The sequence below is a fragment of the Balearica regulorum genome, chromosome 5 (assembly GCF_011004875.1).
Source record: "Balearica regulorum gibbericeps isolate bBalReg1 chromosome 5, bBalReg1.pri, whole genome shotgun sequence".
NCBI classification, from domain to species: Eukaryota; Metazoa; Chordata; class Aves; order Gruiformes; family Gruidae; genus Balearica; species Balearica regulorum.
Genome location: NC_046188.1, coordinates 40,666,032 through 40,684,485, shown reverse-complemented (window position 1 = coordinate 40,684,485; position 18,454 = coordinate 40,666,032). Strand labels below are relative to the sequence as shown.

General features: G+C 39.3%; 1 protein-coding gene across 1 annotated transcript in view; it reads right to left on the bottom strand.

Moving 5' to 3' along the window:
* The window catches only part of UBR1 (ubiquitin protein ligase E3 component n-recognin 1), a 69,193-nt gene extending 52,515 nt beyond the window's left edge, over positions 1-16,678 (bottom strand). The window contains 4 exon segments of the mRNA XM_075754372.1: positions 1,495-1,605; positions 3,714-3,792; positions 5,901-6,157; positions 16,480-16,678. Coding sequence (XP_075610487.1) covers positions 1,495-1,605; positions 3,714-3,792; positions 5,901-6,157; positions 16,480-16,569 — 537 coding nt within the window. The 5' untranslated portion in view covers positions 16,570-16,678.
* Between the last annotated feature and the right edge of the window lie 1,776 nt (positions 16,679-18,454).

Sequence of the window (18,454 nt, the reverse complement as noted above, 5' to 3'; positions counted from 1 at the left end):
CTGGACAAACTAGTCACCTGAGGCATAAGTAATACCACTTATCTAGGAGCAGTGGAGATGCTTTGGCTGGAAACAATTTTCAAGTGGGAGAACAATTAATTCTCAACTAAGACCCAAACATTTTGTCTTAAGACCATTGCTAAATTTGCTTTGTGATATGATAAGGACCTCTCAGCAATCAGCTAGAAATCTGACACTGAGCTCCTTGGAACATAAATTTCCCATAGTATCCAAAGGTGGCTTTAAAGCTGGTAGACACATGAGTTCTCTACTTTCCCGTATGTATCAACAGTACCAGGAATCTAGCATTGCAAAAAAAATCCTATTTTTCCTTCAGAACACAAGGACAAAAATGAATACTTCCCAAAGAGGAACTGTGCTAGTTTCTTATTCTGGAAGCACCTCTAGAACATGCTGGAAAAAGCATTAAACACATATGTAGCAATGGTGACAGCAGTAAAATTAACCATAGGGTAGCTATTTTTGGGTATTCTAATATTAGGGAAACAATTTACCTCTTTTGATTACAGGTTTTTACAAGTAATATGTAGGTATCAGCCACACAGATACCAAATGGCTCAGTACTGGGGATAATTACGGCACAGCAGAATAGACTTTACTGAAGTAGAAGCAAGAGAACATTATGGTGACAAGCTCCAAGTGGCAATCAGATGACCCCTTCTTGGAGCTTCAACTATTTTTATCTCCGAGAAGGATGAACAAATGAAGGAAAACTGTCTCATTTTTCTGTAAGACCAGTGTTCATTATTCCTTTTCCGTTTGATTTTTTTGCCAGATCATAAAGAACAGTACTTTTGCAACAAAACCAGGAGGTATTAGGGGTCTATTTGCAATGACAAATGCTAAGGGGTTTTTCTCCTTGATTATCTCAGAATGTAGAACTTGGAAAAAATAATTTTACCTGAAGCAATTGATTTGTCTACAATCTCTTGAAAAATTTCTTATAAGATGGCATATTTCTCGTTAATATGCTGCTTTACAAGGTACAATAAGCATGAGACATCCTAGCATAAGAAGTTAAAGCATAGGGACTTATTTTAGTCATAGTGACAGATCACACACCAGAAGTAACTGACAAAAAAAAAAAAGTTCAGTAATGCAGTAATGTGGAATAGAGAAAATATTATTAAAATCAAGTACTATATCTAAACATTTACTAACCACTAGGAAACCAATTATTTGTAAATAAGAACTAATACACATAGCAAAGGAAAGAGCAAGAGACTGAAATTTTAATGCACATGTAGATGGAACTGTTCTATTGTTTCTGCCTTTTGTTTGGAGGATGTCCAATACATATGTTTGGTCCCAACAAACACCTTGACCAAGGAAATCCTGATTCAACTCAACTGGACCTGCTACATGAATCATACAATATACACACTTTCATGCACAGGAATAAGCTTTTTTTTTTTTTTAAAAAAAAGGCAATATTTACAATATTTATTCTTTCACTTTAAGCAACATTCTTACTTCTTTTGCAGAACCCAAGGCTCCAGGCTCATGTTTAGTACAGAGCGGTCCAGCCTTCCATGCCTCTGTATCCCCACAGTCACAAAATCCACCCCCAGTGGAGCTATGCATCTGTAAAAAACATATATTGCAGTCACAAAATATACATATAAAAAGCAAGAGAAAACCAGAAATGTGCATTATTTAAGTCAAACACAAGTATAACTACCAACTTAAAAAAAAGACAAGAGTCACTGCATAATCAACGGACTTAACACAACTTTTTTTCTTTTTTTAGATAAAAGGAGACATTGGGGGTGGGGGAGATTCAAACTTTTGGAGCACGGAAGTTTTTGAAGAAATACAGTTGCTGCTGCAGAAAAGTATGCAAGTCAAACAAATTCAACTAGAAAACAGGTGAAAAAGCCTATGACCGATGAATAAGCACTTCATAAGTGGCAAACTAATAATTTCTGGTTATACTAGCAAAATTATAGCTAAGGTGCTTAATGCCTTCTTTACAAGTTACTTGGTAAAGTTTGAAAATAATCTAAACAGGAATATGTATCTATTAAACAGATATTTAGTAGTACCTCCACTTCTCACCAAATAAAATAAGACACAATCAGCATCTAAATACATTCTTGCAACATTAACTTTGCATTACTCTTTCAGAAAAGTACAAATTCTGACCCTTCATTTTGGCAAAAAGTTCCAAGAAAACTCAGGCAAAAATAATTATCCTTAGCTTAATCTACATCCCTAATCCTAAAATAATTATAAAAACACTGAAGTGACCCAATAAAAAGACATTAAAAAATTTGTTATTTACTTGAAAAGTTTTAAAATAACCTGATCTAATTAGACATGCTTCAAGCAGGAGGTTGGACTAGGTGACCTCCTTAAGTCCCTTCCAACCTAAATTATGAATCTATAAAGAGCATAATCTATATTCTTTAGCTTGCATCTTTAAAATGGACATGCAGCAAATCTGCTCCCATCTGAATGCCTATTTCCATAGCTGATGTTTCGCCTGAAGAGGTTACTGAAAAACAGGGAAAGAACAACAATTGCTCTATAATCACTATTGTCTATTTTCCCTGGTTTTCATCTTACCACTCTGTAAACTGTGTGTAAGTGCATTCTGTACGTCTTTGAATCAATATTTACAACACATTCTCAGATCAGTATACAAAAACTTATACAGAGGGGCACAATTTTATATTTTAGTGCCAATTAATTTTGAGATTGCTAGGACCTTCTTCCAAACTGTCTCTCATTGAAACATACCCACTTAAAGGGGATTTATGACCAATTGATAATACATGTAAGAGAAATCTCTTAAATGGATGTCATGTCAATGAATAGAAGGAATAACTACCAAAAAAAAAAGTCTAGCTCACTTTCTGATCATGAAAGATAATTAAATCAAATTCATATTGTTTCTGTACATTTTCTTGCCTCTTGCAGCAGATTTAGACCAGCTTTTAAAATGACACAATACACTGTTTTCCATTTCTGCTCCCAAGGCTGCTGAGTCTCTGAAATTACAGAGTTCTCAGTGAAGAGGGCAAGCAAAAAAGGGGGCCTGGAAAGGAAACAGCAGATGACAGTTTAAGCAGTGAGTTAGTTAAGAATTATTTAAAAGATCTTTCTTTGATTAAAGCACAGAAATGTCTCAAAGATAACAGATTTGGCTCAAAGAGAATCAAAAGGATATCAGAAAGAAATGATCCAGTTGTAAAACAATCTCCTCAGCTTAACATTTGTTTTACATTTATCATTATGAACTAAGCACAAAGTAGTTTATGCAAATCTAAATGGAGAAACAGAGTGAAAATGCAGACTGCATCAGTGACATAAGTGCTGAAGTAATGGCCCTTGTACATGCACATTCATTCTAAATTTCCAAACAGTACTGTCTGAGACTCAGGACAGGACTGTCATTTTCAGTCACAGCTTTTTGCTCTGACATACTCTTCTGTGATATTGCCAAAGAGAATAACAACATATGCATTCACAAACGCTCCCTTACCCTTTGGTTCTTGAATTAGAAAGTTACTGTTCTTAAAAAAGCTTTACATAGTTAGAAACATGAGAGAGAGAATTAACTAATTAGTAATTCCTAGATTTTTTTTTTAATAAAAATTACTAATGGTTTATATGCAATTTATTATATCCTCAACTAAAAATCTTGTCTAAAGCTACAAGTCCAAGTTCTTAATGTAAGATTTTTCTACCTTGTACCGGTGGTTCTTGTGAATGCTATTCTGGAAGCAGTCCATACAAAGTACACAAGTTGGATCAACTGCACAGTCTCTGCAATAAAAAGAGTAACTAGAAAACTTTCTAAAACAAGCACATGGAATTTTCATGCACAAAAGAAAATGCTGTTCTGAAAAATCAGTATTAACAACAGATTGAAATGATAAGAACATTGGCCACTCCAAGTCACAGAAAGCCAGTTGTGTTAGGCTTGAACCGTGTACTCAAACCTGTAATATCACATTCTATCAGAAACGTGCTTGATTTCAACGTTCAAAGTTTGCTGCTAACATATTTCTGGGTTTGCTAAGAATAAGCAGGTATTAAAAACCATGATGACTCTGAAGTAACCTTTATTATTGTTTCCAACAACTGTAGCCAGTTTGCTAATGAAACCTTTGCTACACTTCTGCTAGGTTTTGCCTTTAACTTTTTAAACAGTTGGAAGTTAAAATCTAAAGAGAATTCCTTTACAAAATGAGCCAAAGAGTATAGACTTTGAAATTTACTTTGAAATTTCAATCATGCACTCAAATACGTGAAAATCCAGAATTACACTCATGGGCAATCTAATTTCATTTTTTTCTTGTTCCACATATATATATATATATGCTTTTTTATATTGTTTTTTCTCCTAAAAACATGGTCACTACTTTTTCTTTAAATACTGTTTCATGCTACACAATGTGGATGACAGATGTTTAATGACAACATACCAAGTTTTTGGTTTTATGCCATTGTTCATCATCTAGTTCAAGCCTCCTTTACAACTAAACCAGTTCTGATTACAGAATGAATTTCCTTTCAAACTTTTAGATTATAATCATCATTACAGTAATTTAATATTTCACTAACATTCATTTATTACCATAAATCTACTGCAAGGTAAATTAAAAGAAGGAAAAATTAAGCCAGAAATGCCTGCTAGATTTGAATGCCCAATTCAAGACATTTAGATTTTAATATTTCTATTATGTCTGTCTATTATTTTTAGCATTTCAGAAGCCTAAAGCAAATATATATTTAGCTTCAGCTGCAGCAGTAAGTACAGTATTTTTGTATAATTACTACCACATTTTTTCAAGACAGGAACTCAAAAAAACAAGAAAAAGAGACCACCTCTGAGAAATACAGCTTTGTCATTTTGTCTGCTATCATACAAGAACTCTGCAGAGGTAGGAACAGAATTATTCCTGTTACAACAAAACTAAGCTGCCTTGACTATCCTTTTCCTTCATACAATCCGATGTTGCATTCGCCATGCACTGTGTAGCAAACATGCAAAGGCTTCTTCAAAGACCATTCTCCTTTCATACACAACATTAACTTATTCCTAGAAAAAGCTAAAGAGTATGTGATTGATTAAAATCTTACAGTGTAATTCACAAACATAAAAAGTTTACAGAAAGCTTTCATTGTGACATTTCCTAAATTCTAAGGGCTGGATTTTTTAGCCATAATAATATTCTTCATCCTTAATAATATTATTTTGGTATTTCTGATTAAAATTTCTAGGCTTTTAAAATAAACTATAAACTACAACAAACGATGGCAATAGCATCATATTAATACTAATGAATTGCCCGCACAGTGACAACCTTTACATTGACCACAAAGATCTCTGATTTTTTAATATGAATATATTTGTATTAATATGAACTAATAAAATTAATTCTATCAAGTCAATGGGCTACCATCATGAATATACTCCAGGATGAGAAAAAAGGTGAAAAAGTGACCACTGGTCACACAGCTATTGCTTAAGCAAAGGACTGATGATGCTCAGAAATGCCAGATTCTGTTTCAGACTTTGAAAGGGTGAGTTCTATACTGTGCACGGATTTTTATGCCTGTTCTCCCTCAATTCAGGTACAGACCCCATACTCATACCCTGTCATCCAACCTTTTAAACCAATGGCTTTCAGTACCTTTAGTATGCTTTCAATTTCCTTCCCCATTTCTCTGCCAGAGCCTGCTTTTAATATGCAATTTTTCTCACTCTAAAGTGGTTTGAAACATGAAGCAAATGCCACTGTCAGTTAAGCAAAGACCTACCCTGACAAAGCTACCATGACTAGTTAACAGTATGACTCATTTTATTAAACCACTTTGCTGCACTGTCTCACATGGGAACATTCATGATAACATACCTTCATTCTTACCTGCAAGAGTATGTTGTCTCCCCTCCTTTGAACACCTTCCCACAGAGCTGGGAGGTTCCACTCTGTTGTAGCTTCTCCAGGAATATATCTGGGTCTTCCCCAAACAAATAACATTCCAGGGGGTATAATATTGCTGCCTGGACCATTTCTTCTTGTTTCTCCAGCAAGGGGTCCATTTCAGCTGAGTAAATATTTGGCACGTGTTTTGCCAAGCACTGCAAAAACGTAGTTTGGAAGTTGAATCTTTCATCACACCACTGCAAGAAAAGTACATCCATGGATAAATATAAATGAATAAATAAATTTAAAGATAATAGGATTAAGCACTTCTACTGTGAATCCAGAACTTTTTTGCACATCAGAAGTCAGTTTTGTGAGGAATAAAACCCAAGAAAGCATGACTTCCCAAGAATTTCTCTGCTATTTTCCTTTCCATACCCACTATAATAACCTCTGTTCTTTTGAAGTCTTCTACTAAAACACTCCAAGGCAAGAGTTGGCAAGTGCTATGCTACTGTAAAGCAAGCCACACACTAATTAATTTTCAACTACACTCTTGCCAACAGGCAAGCCAATACACAAATCTTGATGTCTGTTCAGCTGCCGACAAATGGAAAGAGCAGGAGCAGTAGCGGGTTTCCCTGTCTTAGCTGGGAAATAAATTTGGGATTCATTCCTTAGCCTGCTGATCGTCACAAAATGGGCAGCAACTTAATGATCTTTGAAATTGTTACCCTTCAGTAAAATCATGTTGAAACTGGCCATCAGGGTTCCATAGTTACTGAGGAAGAAAGAAGCCCAAGTGATTATATAAGCTTAATGTCCTTGTGAAACCAGACTAAAATGCAATTTCATGTTTATAAGACAATTAATTAAGAACCTCATATGAAAACATAAGTACTTTTATTTTCTTAATTTAAGTCCCTAATTTCACTTGCAACTACTCTAGTTCTCTGTTCTCTCCATCCAATTGCTCTATTTCTGTCCTTCAAGTCTGAATATTCTTTCACATTATTCCCATTATTTAGAAATACCTTTTGTTTTTCCTCATTGCAAATCAGACAAGTTTACCCATCAAGTCTCCCAAAGACAACCTCCTTTCATACACAACCTTGATTTATGCCCAAAAATTTATTTTTGCAAGAAAAAAAAAATGTGTAACTTCACAAATGTCTGTAAAGGGAATTTCCTCTAGGCCAGCAAGCAGAGAATGACCAAAGCATCCACCAAACAGTTTGGACTGAGAAAAGGTTCAAAGTAGCAAGTTATTAAACTTTTTTTAAAAGGATGAAAATGTAAAACATCTTCTGTGAAAGGCAAGAAATCCTGATTTCCTAAAATGAAACCCACATCAATGGATTTCCCCCCAAAACTGATGGAGATAGAGGATTAAATAATAGATCCATAAGGCTACAGCTCCCTGGTTTACTACCTAAATTAGAACAGTTCTAATTTGGTTACTGTATTTGTTCAAATGGGGGAAGGGGGGGGGGGTGCGCGTGTGTGTGACCCCTTCACATGCTCTCTTTCCAAAGCACAAGAGAATCCCAGTCTGTAGCTCTTCTATCTTAATAAGACGTGCTCCCAAGAGATGGTGTAAGTTTAGCTTCTGTGTTGTTGGAACAGAGCACATCATAGCCTCAAGAAACACAGGACTAAGCTTTCCTGAAAATCTGCCAGAAGTGTAGAATGGGTTCTCACACAGCAACTCACAAGCATTTCAAGCATTCCCATGCAAAGCTTTTAATTCTATTTAAATGTTGTCCAGAGAAAGGAGGACAGGAAATAGGGAAAAAGAGGGAAGAAGGGAAGAGAGAGAACTCTCTCAAGCAGGCTGGCCATCTTCTGGTAAACACACTGAATTATATCCTCAACCTATACATCACCCAGGAAATATCTATTATATTCACAAGAGAAACAAGAATATTCTTTTTCTTATTTCTAAAAGCTGCACAAGGCTAAACTTCAGAGCAATTCCATACCCTCTGTGTCTCCTGGGAGAAGTAATTTACTCCTTGTGTCAAAAACTGTTTAGTATACTAAATCCAATTGTATAAAATTACACACAAAACTATTGAAAATACAGAAGCTGCCAAATAAAGCACACCCCTAAGTTAAGATTGACTGTCCAATGCTAGCTTGGTCCTCTTATGCACACATATTGAAACTGGTCCCACCTTCCCTCTGCTCACTCACTCCTTTACCTGAGCACATCATACCTGCCAAGTGCTCAATAGCTACAGGTATGAAAACCCTATGAATGAATTGTTATTTTTTCTTTAATGGTTATATATTGACTGGTGAAGAAATAAAATTCTGTATCATCATCAATTAAGTCTAACGGTCATATGCAGGGGATGAGCTGGAAGTCTAAAAAAAACCTAAGAGCTGTGCAAGGCAGCTAGAAGCAGAAATGGGGCTTGCACTGCAGCTTTCTGCCCAGCGCTGGCACAGGCTGCCCTCAGAGGCTCTGGAGTCGCCATCCTTGGACATACCCAAAAGCCGATTGGACATGGTCCTGGGCAACCTGTTCTAGGCTTGAGCAGGGAGTTTGGACAGGATGACCTCCAGAGGTCCCTTCCAGCCTCAACCATTGTGTGACTCAAATGCATTCACCATGAGAAATCATTCTTTCTTCCTCAATTTCTACTAATCTTCCAATTTCTGCTACAAGTAAGCTCTATAGAAAAGTAATTTTCCAAATTTGGTTCCACTCAAAAATGAATTTGAAACAGTGTACTGAAAAAGGCAGAGATCATGAGATGGCACAATTAAGATAAAAACATAATCATGTAACTAAAATACTATCTGTTGGCTCTCCACAACCCCCTGGCACTCACACCCTACTCACCAGGGCATGGAGACTGGAACTAACAGAAGCAGGAGGCCTGAATACACTCCACTCCCATTGGCACTATTCCACTAAAAAACATTTTTGGGCTGCAAACCGAAAATTATTTAGATTAAAAAAAAATCACCTCCGTATACATTTGGAGTAAATTAAGGTTTCACCTCAAATTTGAATTCTGAAATTTCTTTGCTTTTAAATATCTGGATTAGCGATCTCAGTAAAGTTCTTTTGATAGGGGGTTGTGGGGTTTTTTTGTCATTTTCTCATTTTTATTAAAAGTTACCTGAAGAAACATCCGTGCCATCATATGGACCATACAGACATACACACAGCTCAGAAATAAAACCGCCACAACCAATGACCAGAAGGAGCTTGAGGAGTAATCATAGCAGCAGCATACCACCACCCTTCCTGCAGAAGGAACAGCATCCGCACCATGTCAGTGGGCATTCCCAGGCATTGAAAACAGCAGACAAAGGTGACACTTGGGAACCAACACTAACAAAAAGCGTGTGTAAAAGACACGCATTATCTCCCATCTTTTCTTTTACACTTTATATCTTTAACCTTCTCCAGCCTCATCTCTTTTCTTCCTTTAATCAGGTGTTCCTGTCACATTCTCCTTTAAGATGACCATAATTCTCAAACTGCATGAAAGAGGGAGACAAAGGGAACCAGGAGGAGTTGCAAAGCTATGTTTCTCATGTATAAGTGGTTATGTCAAAAGAGCAAAGATAGCATCCATTTTGTCCAAGACTTTTGATTTGTTCTGTATTACAAAAGCAGTAACCTGTAATCTTTAATGGCTCTTCAGAAGTATGACCACAGAAGTGGTACCTCACAATACCACTTGAGAAAGAATCATTAAGAGATAATCTTTTATCTTGCATGGAAACACGTCCGCCTTTGTTGGAACAGACTATTAACATTTCTTGCCATGTGTAAGCTTACAGAGATCTTCCCAGAAGTTGATTCCAACCAAACACACAGTTTTCTCCTACATCTAAAAGGAGAGTTTGCAGGCTTTTACCTTGCCCTTTAAATAAGCATCACATCAGAAAAGGTCAGAAGATGAAGAATTATATTTGCCTACAAATACTGCTACAAAAAGAGAAAAATATCTGTCATTGATATATCCAATATATGCATATTCAATTTTTGTCATTCACAAATTCATTCATTTGTGAATACTGCAAATAATAATAAGTATGAGAGCTAAGTAAGTATATAGGGAAAAAGAGGAGGAAAAAAATCACTTTTCACCTATAGCTCAAGCATCAAATGAGACTTCTCACTACTGTGACAGAATTTCTTTATCATTGCAACAGGTTTATTATGTACATTAATTCAGTAGCCATTACTTCTGTGACAGTTTTTGATTTACATTCTAAGCACAGTTTTGTTTGAATTCTAAAGTCTTTTCAAACTAACAGTTTCCATTAGGCAATACTATAAAAAGCAGCTCTACTTTAACTGCACTGATTGACACACTGATCTTTTAGTGCAAAAGTGACTGCATAAATTGCAAGACTATATTTTTAGAAATACATTTATAAACATTAAATAACAAATTATGAAGGAATAGACATTGCCAGTAGCACAAAGTAAAACCTGTACGTGGTCCAATACTCCAGTTTAAAGGGGTAGTAAAAAAGCTTAGTTTGTGCATGACAAATCTGTCAAGCATGAGATGGCAACGCCAGCTGCCTGTCAAAACAGCTGTTAGAAGCAGAATTTTAAAAGTAATTATATAAAATGCTAGGGACATACTGATTTCAAGCAGGTGCCATTCAACATAAATACCAAATGCAAAAGGCTGCTTTACTTTAATGCACAGAACAGTTGTTATTAGTTAAACAGAGATTAGCAAGACAACAGATCCCAGAAAACTTTTATTCCGATATTGTCTATCCAATTGAGCAACCATAAAAGACATTTTAAAAGGATAAACACACAGAAGATCTTTGATAAGTATGCAGAATACTTAAAATTTCTTCAGAAAGCAAACTTCAAGAGATTCTTGAACTAACATTTTCATATAAGGTTCTGCTTTTAAATTTTTAGTTCAATTTTTCCTTCTCTTGATTTTTGTTTAAAATTATCAGTTTTCTAATGCACTGACAATAAGATCCAACTGCAGTACAGAACACCTAAGCTTTATTTTTACTAAAAATAACAAAGAGACAAGGCAATCTATTTCAACCTCAGAGATATATATTCCCCAAAGAAAAAGCTTCAAAAATAAGTACTAGAAATTAATTAGTGTATTTGTTCTTCCCTACCTTAAATCAAACTGATTTTTTTAGGACTATAAATTCTACTATGTCAAGAGGGACACAGTTCAGAGAGTTAAAAATGGAAGCTTACTCTAGCTTTCTGTCACATAAGCATACATAGCTGTTCATGACGTGTTTCACATTCTCCAAAAAGTATAGCCAACGTTATAGTAGAGAATCTAAGCTTACAAATGACTGTTTAGAACTCAATTACAAAATATCTGTTTTCTGACACATCAGTCACATGGCTCCTTTATACAACATAGCTGGTAACCAGCCATGTACCAAACTTTGGTCTCCTCTGGGTATCAGTAATTACACTGAAAGAAGCAAATTTGGTTTCAAAAGTTATTTTCTATTGGCACAACGCGGGTAACCTTCAAGACTGTCTAACATTGTCCTAACAAAACTTCAACTCTGACCTGAAGACATAAAAGAACTGTTTGATCTCTACATTCATTTAAATTTTAGCCCCTAAGCCAAAGCAGGGTGCCAATTAATGTTAAAAGATGCTTTAATGATGCAGGTGTTTGCCCACTGGGAAGGAGACTCCTAACATTGCAGACTACTAAGCTCTGTCTACAGTAGAATCTACCTTGATTCCCAGTAGTCTCCAACAGCTACCAGTTTAGCTGAACCACAGCAAACCAATGACTGCTAGAGAAGCAAAAGTAACCACCAGCACCATTGGTTACTGTTTTGGCTGCTAGACAGCTAAAACTAATGTCCTCAGGGTAAACAATGCACGGATCCAGGCTGTTCAACCTCTTTGAAACTGCAGATCAGGTGTCAGTTTTAAATCACACTCATCTCCTGAATCACAAGAGTGCAGCTTCAGTTCACAGGGATAAGCCCTTGGATGCAAACAGGCACCCAAGGAGATGTTTCAAATGAAATCATGGCCTGTAGTTCTCTCTCTACCATGCTGTAGATATACTGCCTACCAACTAGACACTCTAGCCTAAATATGCTACAAAATTAGCAGGATATTACTAAGTAGGCTCAACAGGCAAAACAAAGTAGCCAGAAATTCTAGAATTCCCAAATCTTTGAGACATGCAATCTAAAAATCTTTCAGGTTCCAAATTTTTTGGTTGAGCCTGCATTAGGTAGACAGCAATGTACAATTAACACGTCAAGACTGCACGAAACTGGAATACAGTCTCAGGTATTAAAGCAAAACAATATACAAAATACATATTTGGGAAAAAAAAGTAATTCTCCCTAGAAAAATAGCAAAATCATCACATTTGCAGAGTTATTTGTAGCATTCTGTGAGACTTTAAAATAGAACTTTTTCTTTAAGTTCTGATGATTCATTTGACAGATTCTTTTAATTTTATTTCGAGAGAAACAAAGGAAAGGCTTTGATTCTTGTCCAATCCTTAACATCCATGTTGTGGTCTCCTACCCTCAAGTGAACAGAATCTCTATCAAATTTCTTAGCACCACACTGCACTTCAAAACTTCCAGCTACAGTGGATATTTATAAAGTAGCATTTCATTAATTTGGTATAGTTATGTTTTAAAAAAAACAAAAAAAACCCAAAACCAAAACCCCTGACACTAGTGTTTACACTAGGGTTTTGTGTTAATGCCTGTGTACTCGAGCTTCTCTTGCACCCACGTGGTTTTCCAATTATCATGAATTTTAAGATTCATCGTATATGTAGTTGAAGACTGCAGTGAATGAATGTGTAATAAAATTCAGGTGGATCTCTCTGTATCTAGCACTAACTCAGCATCTCCCAAATTCTTTCCCTTATACACAAAAACCAACCTGTTTATCCCTAGCTTCTCTACTGCTCTGGGATCTTGAAGACACTTGAACAGTTGCATGCTATCAGGAACATCCACTTGCATCCTGGAGCCACATACCTCTCACAGCACTGTAACAGCATTACAGCAGAATTACAGCAACCACAATTTGTGCACTTGACATGGACTTGAGCAAAGATGACAGGTACTTTCACAATCGTAGTTCACTCCTGCACTAACAAAGCCACAAAAATTATCAAGAAGTATGAGTAAACATAAAAGCAGGCAAGGAAGGAAGAACCACAGCATTGCTCAATGCCATAACAAAATGAAAGCACTCCAATAGCGTGCTAAATATATAAGGACCCAAGCAGGACTTTGGTGATGCTCCAGTTACCTGTTGCAACTTCGTGGACTTCACTTCTTGGACACTGATACAAGTGTACAGTAAACACCGTTCTGCTAATACGCTACACTGTTCTGAAAACAGTAACTTTGACTATATGCAATTCATGCCTTATTTACACAGAAGAATATGTTGGTTTACCTAAAGATGAATTTTTAAACTAACTTAGCTTAACATAAGCTGACGTAAAATTATATGGACATGCCATCTAGTCTAAGCAGTTTAGTTCAGTTTAGGAGAGTTTAGATTTGAAACTGGAAGAAATCGCTGCAACTCCAAAATAAGATGCCTGACTGAGATTTCATTAATTTCAAGAAACAACCTGCATATGAATGTCCTCCATATTACTACTTGATTACAACACAGCTACAGAAGAAAGGATCCTCACATGTGTTTTCCCAACTATATAGTAGCACTGAGTGACACAAAACAAGATCTGAAATACTTTAGAAGGCACAAGTGCCTGTATCATGTTTTGCTTTGAGATTAAAATTCAAAAACAAGTTATTTTCCAACCTTTAAAGGAAACATCCTAATAAAAGCTTTTCTCTTCTTGTACACCACTACCTCACTTACACCTATACTTTTGCATATGAGTATTGACTGATGGCAAAAGATGGGACTTCTGAAAAAAAAAATCCCTTTTCTTCACAAATATTACTGAGAAGGTATACATACATCAAAACTTGAAGATTTAGTATAAGTTAAAAATCTTTGAAATATTTTAATATCTAAACACTGCTCATATATTCCACATAGCAGCCATCAAAGCAGGCAGGAGTCAAACTGGAATTTGTTTAGAATATAGATGGACAAACAACCAAAGGGCTGGATCCAGCCTGCAAAGCAGGTTTTTATTAGGCCACCAGCAATGCCTGCTAGCCAGCTACCAGACAAGCCAAGTCCAGCCCATTAGTCAGTCACACAAACTGCGGATGCTGTTGGGAAAGAAAAGAAAATAAACTTAAGATTGGTAGACAGGGTTTACTGCTGGGTCAGTGCCAGCACAGTCCAAATTCAGCCCTCTCTCAGGACAGCTCAGCTCAGGAAGCAATACAGCCACTATAGAGAAGAATAGGGCAGAGAAGGGACCCAACTTCAACTAATGCAGTGAAACACCAACTCAGGTATTTCCAATGACAGTCCAACCCGAAGAGTTGGAGTTTAAGTGCACAGAAGAAACCACTGAGTTGGGCTAGGTGCAGAAGAGTTTACTACCTGAGTCATCACCATCCACTCCAGAATTAGGCTGGCTCCTACAGAATCATTCAGGTAATCCTGCATCACGTACCCAGCGCTCTGGGAAGGTTTACTGGTCATGTAGCCAGCTGTGGTGCTGCACTGCAGCCAACTGCACCCAGAACCAGAGATAAAAGAACGAGAGCAAGAGTCAGCCTGACTGGGCTGACACAGAGACAGATTTGACAAGTTCAGTAAGGCTGAAGCTCACTCCATTCAGCCAGTTGTTTATGCTCCACACTCACTCAATTTCCTGATTCTTGCACCACAGTGAAAGGACGTTCAGACCAACTGTGCACAGTGAAAATACTAGTTCCACCTAACTAGTACTACCTTTAGTACAGCAGTAAATTGGGTCTACTGCTTCCAGATTACAGCTGTCTCTGGCATCAGTACAGCTAGGTTTGCAATCTAACTTCATGAACTATACCACTACTATAAGTTTTACACATTGCCAGAGCTAATTCAGCCTCTTATGTCCCCAAATAACAAAAGGTTGATTACATTGCTTTGCTGCTGATTGCAACTATATCCCTCAGTACCTTTCTGACTCTACACATGGCTCTCAAGCATAAACAGTTGCATGACTCAGGTTGCATTTTTGACACTATAATGCAATCAGCTTACATTTTTACTAGTTTAAAATCAAATTGCCTCCAATATAGAAAAAAACCCCACAAATAGGTCTGTTATGGCCACAGAAAAATACTTCACTTTAGAAATTGTCTGTAGTCAAAGACTGCATCCTTATGATTTGCAGATACCCTTACAGTTCTGAAGGGAAAGGTACAACGAATAATGGTTGTTGGCTTAGCATTGCCACCTGCAAGAGACATTCCATGAATAAACATCTCGGTACTTATATCTTCCTAATTTTATTAATGGTGTGTAGCATCATGTAAAAAGTAGCTATTCTACAGGCTTGCCAGCTCCCAACTTTTAAAACAGCCACAGTCAAGTTTCAAAACCATACTATGTATTCAGGTTGTTACCTGAAAATGTAACATAAAAGGTAAAGTTTCTGTTACACATTCAGACTCCCCTTCTTAAACTGACAGCCTTTGGGTTTTAAACTCCTTTAGCCAAAGTGTAACATAGTAATCACTTCACAAGGTTGTGAAGGAAAGCCCAGAAGGCCCTTGCCTACTGCCACTAGACAGGTTTGATACTAAGTTGTGTTCAGTCAGGGAATATTCAATCCATAGGTGATTAAAGTAGTTCACATGAGGGAAGAAGAACAGAAAAAAAAAAAAAAAAAAGGCTAATTCTGTTCAGCAAATAAACAACTGTCTCCATCTACATACTTTCTAAACTTCACTATTTGATGCTTTGTTCACGCTGGGCAGAACAATGATCAGCCTTTTTTGTTCCACAGTAAAGTCACCTTTAAGGAAGAAAGATAAAGTCAAAAAAAAGGATAAAAGATGCACGTATATGCCACAACCTTTTAAAGACACAGTAAAGTCTTTGAAGCTTTCTAATGTTTGATCTCGTTTAATTACGTGGAGGTCAAATGAAGACGCGGGACAGGGGGTGTGAGATGCTGCGGGGAGCTGACGACAAACCGCTGCCCTCTGGGCCGCCTGACAGAGGCTCGCCGGGACAGAGGCGGCCTCTGCCGCAGCCAGCCCAGGCCGCCGGGACCGGGGCTGTGCCGGGCAGCGGCTGGGTGCCCGCCCCCGCCCCGCCAGCGGCGCAGGAAGGCAGCGGGCCGCCCGCTCTCCTCCCCCCGCGCCCCGTGCTCCAGCCCCACAGCCCGCGGCCGTTGTGCGGTCGCGCCTCGGCAGGTGCCGCCGCCACCCGCTGACAACAGCGGGCACACAATGGCGCGTCCTGCCCGTCCGCAGCGCCGCACGGCAGCTCCGCCACGGAGGACGCAGGCCCCCGCGGCGCCGCACCTCGGGCGAGGGGCGCCGGCTCCCTCCACAGCGGGTAGCCGAGCGCCCCACGGCCGGAAAAGCACGACCGAGCGGCGGGGTCGCAGCGCGGGCAGGGCACAGGCTGCCCCCGAGCGGGGACAGGGGGAACCGCGCCGGGCTGCAGCCTCACCATGGCTCGCTCCTCGGGCTGCACGGAGACCCGGCCACCCGCTGCTCCCGCCGCTCCCGCTCCAGGCCCTTCGTCGGCTCCGTCCGCCATTTTGAGAGCGAGAGACGCGGCCGGCGACGCCGTCACCGCCCGGAAGAAGCCGACACCGTCACCCGGCCGCTGCGCCTCGTCGCGCCCACAGCCTCCCCCCCGGCGACGGAACGGGCTGCACTGCGCAGGCGCTGTCCGCCCTGCGCGCATGCGCTGTGTCGCCGAGTCATTCCGGACTGAGGGGCGACGAGGGGGTGGTCGGCGGTGGGGCCGTCTGTGCGCCCTGTTTTGGGGGCGGTGGGGCAGAGCGGGCTGATGGCGGGAGGCGTCCGACAGTTGAAGGCCGTGAGGCGAAGCGGAGCGAGCGCGGTCGCGTCGGCCCGGCTAGGCCCGCTCGAGAACGCTGTGAGGGGCTGGGGAGGCCCAGACCCGTCCGGCGGCGCCTCCTTGCCTCCCACGGGAGACCGAACAAAGCGCTTCCCTGGGATCTGTCAGGACGGTCGGCAAGCGAAACTTGTGCTGATCCTGCCTGCGGAGTTACATGGATGGAGTTCCTCTGCGGGTACTTAAACTGCACGGTGTGGGTGCTCATTTAGGGCCCTGCATCAACAGCAAGATAATACATAATTTTCATATACGCTGATGCAGAGTCATACTACTTCAGCAGATGTGGCATATGTCTCCCATTTGGGCTAGGTGATGGCAAAATTTTATGAACTTTGTACGAGCATAGGAGGCAGCTTGAGGCACATGCCTGTCTCCAAGGTCAAAATTTTTCCTCCACACATCCCTGCTACTGCATATTGTAACTGTTCTGGGTACTCTCTTTGCTGCTCCGGCAGAAGATTGAGGCATTTAGGACCTTGGCTGATGTGTGACAGATCTGGCCTAAGCGCTGCTGGAAGTTTTCCAAAGTGTTGCTAACCAGTGCAGTTGCACAATTCCCTGTTTGTACCTTTCTAGGGCTGGGGAAATACGCAAATAGCTGTAGCTTTGGACCTGGCAGGCATACATGCTAACCGCTATCGAATGCCTAATATTGTTTTGAAGAAGACTGCCTCCTTCCATTGTAGTCTTACTGCTTCAAGCCTCCAAGCAGCTTTTCCATCTTCCTCAGTTATCTGTATGGATGGGATAAAGTTTGCAGATGACCTTTTCAGATATATTCAATAGATTTTTCTCACTATACCTGGCCACAGGTACTCTCAAAGTTCTTCTGATGTCTTCAGAATACCTGACTGTAGCTCTTCTGTAGAAAATTACCTTATTGAAATCTGTAACTTAAAATTACCATGTAGATATTGTCAGTGAGGCAGGTTTAAGCATGAGACGTAAAGAAAGACAAAGTGAATTTTGCCATTGAGCCACTTATCAATTTAAAGCTTCATCTAGTTTTGTCTGTACGCGTTACAGATCTGTACTCAACCCTTTTCAATAGCATGGTTGACCACTAACCAGCAGTGTTTGCACAACAGCTGAGTTTAGACTGCGATTACTGGAGTCGTCCTCATGCTTTATCATAAAGAGTAGTGATTGTATAATCCAGCTTCTGATGTAGTTGAGCAAGAGAAGCAAGGCTGATTCCAAGACAGGAACAAACGCACTGAAGCAGGGGGAGGGCTGCCTGCAGTCCCCTCTGCTGTGAGACAAGCGTCTTGCGTGGCCATATCTTTTAGCTGAACTCTCAGTATGGTTTTGCTTTACTGTGGGACTTTTAGAAGAAGCTATGCTAATGTAAACCAGCTGCTTTAGTTGAACAAGAATATAGACTTATTAAACAAAATAATAGCAAAAAAATAAAATATATATATAGAACCCACATAGGCTGGAAGACAGCAAAATGAGTGGCAGCAAACCTCTGAAAAAACCCAAGTTGGCACCACTACCCGGGAAGAAATGGCACAAAACACCAAGATCTCCATGGATACTAAAGTAATAGAGGAAA